Source organism: Plecotus auritus (assembly GCF_963455305.1).
Source record: "Plecotus auritus genome assembly, chromosome: 4".
NCBI lineage: Eukaryota > Metazoa > Chordata > Mammalia > Chiroptera > Vespertilionidae > Plecotus > Plecotus auritus.
The window spans coordinates 137743943-137751532 of NC_137775.1; the positions used below are offsets into that span (position 1 = coordinate 137743943).

Here is a 7590-nt window from a genome sequence, read left to right on the forward strand (position 1 = left end):
TTGAATACATAATTTCAGAGTTATAAAAAGTGATCTGAGCAGGAAGTGTTGGGCAGTGAATCAGAGGCAGGAAGCATGGAGCAACTAGAAATGAGGCTGCTAGAGAAGCATTATAAAATAAACGAAGTTGAATGAAATGGTCTAGTGTTACAAATTTGAGATAATTTTTGTGTATATGAGAGGATAAAGCTATGTGTCTTAGTCAGAACCCAGATCTATTTTAGGGAGCATTTTGGTAGGGGATAAAAAGGCTCAGAGTATATCAGTGTCCAAGAACTAACCTACCACTGAAATCCATACTGACACATAGATTCACTGTCTCCCTCGTAAGATGGCTCTCTAAACCTCTTCATTCTTTACAGAGTATCTTTCTCCAATGGCATGATTCTCTCTACCCCCAACTCACTGACCCTATCTGTTTCTCTTTGCCCATGTCACATTACCCCCCCCTACATGTAACTCCATGGCCTCTCAAAAAGTACTCTGAACCCCAACTTTTGTGTTACTTGGAATCCTCTCAATTCTGTATTTTTAGGTATCTTGGTCAATGGGTCTGGGATGCTGTACATCTCCCCACTATATGCCACTATGCGAGGACTAAGCACCCATTAGAACTCTTCATAATAGCACAAAACTCTACCAAAGTCTGCAGCTGTTACCCATAAATATAGGCCTCCCTAGCTTTCATTTCCCAGATGCCATTTGAGATCCAGAGCTTTGTCTACAGCTGTCTATTAGAAATGGTAGTCTACATGTCCTTCAAGGATGCCAAAATAACATGCCTCATCTCTCCTAATTCATGTCCATGCTCCCAATCCTTTATACATGAAAGCATTGGTTTTGTTTATATTATCTTTGAGAACCACCACCTACCCAGTTGCCCAAGTCAGAAATTTGGGTGTTAACCCAGACACTTCCTTCTTTTTTCTACTCACAGTCAATACACCCACAGATGTATTGTATAGAGGTCAGGGATCACAGCATGAGTTCTTAATGTCATTTTTTTTTTATTGGATGCTTTTTATTTGGATTCTGTTCAAGAATAAGAAAGCTCAAAGGAGTTGGGGATCCAGTGTAGAAGCCATGAAGATGTTGCACTGAGGGGATGGAGGAACAGAGGAGCCTTAGTAGCTGTTTATGATTTTTAGGATCCATCTTGCATAGGGATGAATTTCTGTGAAGAATCCTTCACTTCCCATAGTGATACTTCCTTTTGCCCAGGACAAGATTCCATGCAATCTCCCACCGCAGATGGCTGGAGCAGCTGAAACTTCCTGCCAGGGAGAGGGAATAGGAGGTCAATGTTGCTTAGTCCTCATGGAACAAGAATAAATCCCAAGAAGTCGCACATTATAGTAGCAGGGACATTTGAGGGAATGGACTCATTTTTCTTGAGAAGTGACAACCCTTTCTTAATATCCACATAGGTCTCACCTCTCTTGGGTCAAGTTTGGCCCAACCTGAGAGCAAGTAGGTGAAGAAAGGACAAATGGTTCTTCCCAGAACTTCTTCTACTCTAAAAGATGGGAAGGGGGACTCATGACAAACCCAGAAACTGAGTGTGTGTGTGTGTGGTGGCGGGGGGGACTTCAGGCGTTTTGGATGAGTACCATTTGCTTTCTCACAATCACCTCTTCTCATCACAGACCCCTTGCTATCTTCCTGCCTGGAGAAAGGAAAGATACCTTAATTTCAGACATGGTTTTCAGAGGTTGTCCCACACACATGATGTTGACGGTCATTCTGTCACCTAGCATAAAGTTACACTTATGGAAGGGAAGAGAATGTTGATTTGTCCAAATCAGGATGTCAGGGTCACTCACTGTGGGAAAGAGAAGAGAAATCAAGTCCAGTGTTACTGTCCTTATCACATATATTCTTGTGATCATCCCCAATTTTGTAAATGCATTGAACCCTGAGAATATTCATTGCCAGTAGTGAACATTCCACCCTTCACAGAATTCCTTGTTCAATGTCTCTGTGTTACAGCAGTGGATTCAGAGTATTAAATCCTCCTTACATCAGACATCAGGTCTGTGGTTCTCTCTCTACTATGCATACATTAGAAACCTTTGAAAACTTATGAGGAAATTATGTGATCATGAGAAGAGACGGACTCAAAAACTGTCTCCAAGAAAACTTGCTTTTTGGCACCTACTTCATCATCTTTAAATTTAGTCATAAAGGGAGAAAACTATTTTTAATATGTTTAAAATCGTTTTATAAATGTTTATTTATAAATGGATTATTTGTGTGTATATGTATATATGTGTAAAATATACACACATATTTTCCCCCAAGTAGTTATATTATTCATCTCTACTACAGCAATTGTTACTATTCTGCCAAACTCAGATGCAAGGATTCTAACCAAGATATTATATAATTTTAATCTTTGGCATTGAATAGCAAGGAGAAAACAAAAATTGACCAAACATCAAGCAAAGCCTAATGTTATTTATAGAGCAGGATTTTTCTCATGGAGTGTAATGTCCTAAAGTATTAGACCAGAAAGTGTTGGGTCAGAAGAGAGAGGAGTTATGTTCAGTTTTAAAATTTAATGGGAATTGAATTGCAATATGTAGAACAAACGAGATGAGAGTAATCTTGTTACTTGAAACAATGAATAGCTATTGGGAGCCTTGCACGAGATAGCTTACAGAATTCATTTGTCATCGTGATCCTGACCTGCAGAGCCTATGTGATAAAACCTTTTCATTGTTTTATTTTGTTCTCAAAGGGTATGTAATAAATTGCTTTTGTAAAAGTGATGTAATTACTTTGAATAAGACTTATAAAGTCAAAGATAAAAATCATGAATTTTTTATTTGTTCAGAAAATATATTTACTTAGATTCCCAGGAATGTTGCTTTTAAATTGAAAATGAAGATGTCAAATATGATGAATATAAAAGTTCCTACTTTTATTTGTTTTTACAAAACAGAATAATTTTTAAAGTTCTCACTTTTTGTTTTTACAGAACAGATGGATTGTTCTGTAGCCACCAGTGGGGTTTAAATCTGATTAATATCCATGACAATTTGCCTCAGTGGACACAGCTTTGGCAAGCTAATCAATCAGTGTCACTTTTAAAATCAGCCAATCAGAGCCCCCTCCAAAAGACATGACTCTGAGTGCCAACCAATCAACAACCTCACCCAAGTAAGCATGCCTCTACAGATGATGTCAACTCTCTTTAGCCTCTGAAAATCTTCCAATCCCTGTCCAGAAAGCTTCCAACAAATCCTCCAAAAGCCCAGTACTCCACTCTGCTCAGCAAGACTGTGCCTGCTCAGCATTGCTCTTCCTTATTATAAGCCATAAATTTAGCTTTATCATTTCATTTTAGATATTGAATATTGATTCCATTATCCTTTGACAATACTTAAAAGAGAACAGAATGGTTGTTAGCAGCCATATGAAGTAAAGACCACAAAGGACCAACAAATGTGTAAGAAAGCAACTTCATAAAATGCCCTTGATAAGATGTGATCCTGCAGAGCTCAGAGGGGAGAGGAATGTGTGCCTGCAACATGGGTTTTGGCAATTTTTCCAATGCATGCCAGGCCAGGGAGACACTCAGAGACACACCCAGAGCATGTCATAATAATTAACTCCTATGCACCCTCCTAGTCTCCACCCCTAAGTGGAAACTGTTAGATGGAGCAGTAGGTCTAAGAGTGACACTCTCTTCATGGAAACAGCTCCGGTGACAGGAGAGGGTTCTCTCAATGACTACTTATCTCATGAGGTCCACTTAAGTGAATCACCATCAAGATAGATTGGTTGTCTGTGGTTGGGAGTGGGAAACATCTTCGGTTGCCTTCCTATAGCACACGTTTTGTTATGGTTTTCCCACTGCTATCTCATTAATTGCTTGGTGGACTTTCAGTAGCTGAGACAGCAAGCCACCCTCCTACAACATGCCTTGATATTGTCTTTAGAGTAATATACTAACTCATCTTTGTTTAAATTAAGTTCCTGGGATCTTGGTTTTACAGATGTAGTAATAACTGCCTGCTTCATGTGTTGATGTCTCATTGGCTGCCCTATATCAGTCTCTTTGATTTTTATCTTTTGGCCTCTAATCCTGGTATTATTAGATCCTGAAAGCAATCTCTCTAAGATCAAGAACATTACCTCATAGCTCCTATTTCCTTTAAATATATCCCTGTATATTTTCCCCAGCTCAAGGAACACAGTCAAACACTTACAGTTTTTATAGTCATTCCAGCTCCAGGTTGGGATAAAGCAGGAATCATTAGATGATAAAGATTCCAGAGCTATGGCTATGGTTCCCACATGGGTGTTGAGCACAGCAGCCTTGGACAGTTTTATCATCATCAGGTCATTTTCCAAAGTTTGTGCGTTGAATTCAGGGTATGGCATGGTCAATGTGTTATTCCGTATCTGCTCTTTCTTATGTTTGATGCTGGGTTGATGAACTCCCAGTCGAATTTTAACTCTTTGGAAGAAAGAGGGCAGAGAGATGGAAAAGAACAGGGTCACAGAATGTCAGAACTGCAAAAAGTGTCAGAGGTGACTTTCTACAATCATCTTAATTTTACCTCTTAGACCTGAGAAGTGAAGTGACCTGTCTTGGTCTGTAAAATAGTGATAGCAAGAGTTTACAGGATTGCCGTTTTAGAGTCAATGTATATAATAAACGCATGGTATCTGGCATGTTATCTGCCACCTAGACCATACCTGTACAGTTTAGTTGTTGTGATGATGATGATGATTTGGATCATCTGAGTGATCAGGTAATAGAGTTGGCAACACAGTCCATCTGTCCCAAGCAACTCTTGAGCAAGCATATTGTACCCTTTGTTTCCAGATATTCTTAGGCTCCTCCCCAGCTCCTCTCACACATATCATTATATTTACCATGTGCCACCTACATTGATCATAGAGTCACAAGACTCTTTGTAGGCTATTAGGACTCCCATTTATCATTTTTCATTATACTCCATGGACTAACTCAAACCCACTCTCTTGCATTGCCAGCAATCCAGTCATGCACCAGATACAAAAGCCATTCTCTACTAAGGACACCTCATGTATTAGATGTGGCTGAGAAAAAAAAATCAGAGTTTCCAACTCCAGTTCTTAAAGGAGATGAACTGTCTTTATTTCCTTAGTATTTCTTATAAAGTTCAGATCAAGGGTTTAATCTATGTTCTAGTGAATTATCATAAATAACCAGGTGGCTGAGAATTCTGAGTTTGAAATGACCCTTTATACCCATGAAACTCTGAATAGGTCCCAATCACACAACACATTCTGACACAATTACAACAGAGCCTCTGAGAATTGCAAGGAATAGCATTATTTTGTGCAGTGCACTCTTGCCCTTCTCCTGTATCACATGGCTTGCCGAGCACGTTACCCTCATTCTTTGAACATCCCTGTCCTCATTACACTCAGCCAACACTGGTCTCTCAAATACCTTTGCTACATCAGACACTCTACTCCCCAGGCTTTATTTATTTGGCTGCCTCCTCTTCATCCTGTGGGTCTCATCTCTTGAAAGAGGCCTCACATGACCACCTAACTAAAGCATTCTTGCTTTTTATAGCTTGCCATTCTTTTTATGTTTTCTTTTTGGCCATCTATTTATTTTGGCTTACTTCCTCTACCAGAATATAAGATCTATGAGGGAAAATTTATTTCCATCTTATTCCCTTCCAGTTTTCTCAGTGCATTAAGCAGTCCCAGGAATATGGTAAATATTCAATAAATACATTGAATGAAAGCATATTATTTACTCTCCATGGGAAAGAGTCTTTTGACACCTTCCTATTGACCTCCTCTTAAACTGATAAATGTGTATGATTTTCCCCATTGGGAAGATCTTTCCTCTTCCTGGGTTTCTCTAAATTCCCCAGGATGCCATTAAAACTGGCTGGAATGCCTCATCAGACCTACTTTTGTTTAAATATATCCCTCGTGGCTTCCAAGAGCAAAAGGATACTTACGGTAAGGGGCAGTGAGCAGCGGTCAGAACCCACTCCGGGTGAATGAGAGACCCCACACAGGGCTCTGGGCTGGACTTCAGATAGACCATGTAGGGAATAGTAAAATCTTCTGGTAAGTTTGACATTTCAGTTTTAGAATATTTGGCCAGAATAATTCCTAAATAATTAATGGAGAAAGAGAGACAAAGAGGTTAAAAGTGAGGATTGGCTAGGGTAATGTTTCCCAGCCTAAGATTGTGCAAAGATAAAATCAAGGTCTTCAAATTATATTAAATATATATATTTTAAATCAGGGGGAATCAACTATTTCACTCAAGTTATGCTCATTAAAGAAACTGACACATATCTTTGCCAGGCATAGAAGTAAAAAATTAAATACTCCCTGACTTTGCAGGTGAAAGGAATGGAAAAGCTTGGGGTAGGGCCAGGAGGCTTCCAGAGCCTCTGACCAATCCACCTTCCTTTCCTGTGCTCACTCTTCTAAAGTCCATCTGCCCACATAAAGGGACATACTTGCCCTAACCGGTTTGGCTCAGTGGATAGAGCGTCGGCTTGCGGACTGAAGGGTCCCAGGTTCGATTCTGGTCAAGGGCATGTACTTTGGTTGCGGGCACATCCCCAGTGGGAGGTGTGCAGGAGGCAGCTGATCGATGTTTCTCTCTCATCGATGTTTCTAGCTCTCTATCCCTCTCCCTTCCTCTCTGTAAAAAAAGCAATAAAATATATTTAAAAAAAAGGGGGGGAGACATACTTTTCCTGTGGCTGTCCAGGAAACGTGGAACTCTAGGAAATCACGCTCAAGACTAGGGCACTTATTAGTGACATGTCCTAACATGCTTCCAGGCCTCAGGGGGCTTGGGGAGAGCATTGATGGGATGAGCTATGCATGAGAGTTGGTTCCTTTTGTTTCGTTAATAGTTCATTGAAAAAAAAATGCCCTCAGCTTCCTATCTCTTCAGTGTGGCTAGCTACTTCCCTTTCTGACACTTCCCTACACCACCCCATCTCTCCCAAGGTTGCAACAAGGGCCCAGACTCTCACCAGCTACACTCAGGAGAGTGAAGATGAGACAGCACTTCATGGTGGGCCACGATCTCACCAGGAGCAGACAAGTTGGATCAAACTGAAAATGATCCCAACCTTCAGTCTAAGTGGCCCTGTCAAGAACAACGGGGGGAGGGATGGAGATAAATTTGGGGTTGGGGGGAGAAGCAAGGATCTTATAGTAGTGTTCAAACTAGTCTTTATCAAAGCTGAGAGCTATCTCTGCTGAGGATAACAGAGAGGAATAAGCAGACCCTGGTGCCTCTTTTCTGACCCTAAAAATCTCAGGAGTCCTGAGGTGTCTACTGACATTTCCCCACCCCTCTCTATGACATAACCCTTCTATGTTGGCCCCTCCTCTCTTTGTGATCTCCAACCTCTCTCCCTGCCCTCACTTGTCATCTCCTCTTTTCCAGAGTCCCTCATAGAGCCATTCTCATAGATTCATCAAACACTGGGGTAGGAAACACGTTTAAGAAATCATCCCCCCTCCCTCATTTTAGAGATTAGGGAGCTGTGGTCTTCATCGAAGTTAGTGGCAAAGTCAGGACTTGGAACTGAGTCTACA

At 40.7% G+C, this 7590-nt stretch overlaps 1 protein-coding gene across 1 annotated transcript; it reads right to left on the reverse strand.

The window, feature by feature from the left end:
• Positions 1–1124: 1124 nt before the first annotated feature.
• LOC308246469 (serine protease 58-like) lies at positions 1125–7059 on the reverse strand (the record flags this gene model as incomplete). The annotated part of the gene is made up of 5 exons (XM_080664691.1): positions 1125–1274; positions 1686–1822; positions 4215–4465; positions 5979–6135; positions 7020–7059. 5 exons carry the CDS (start codon positions 7057–7059, stop codon positions 1125–1127), a joined length of 735 nt encoding a protein of 244 aa, XP_080520817.1.
• Between the last annotated feature and the right edge of the window lie 531 nt (positions 7060–7590).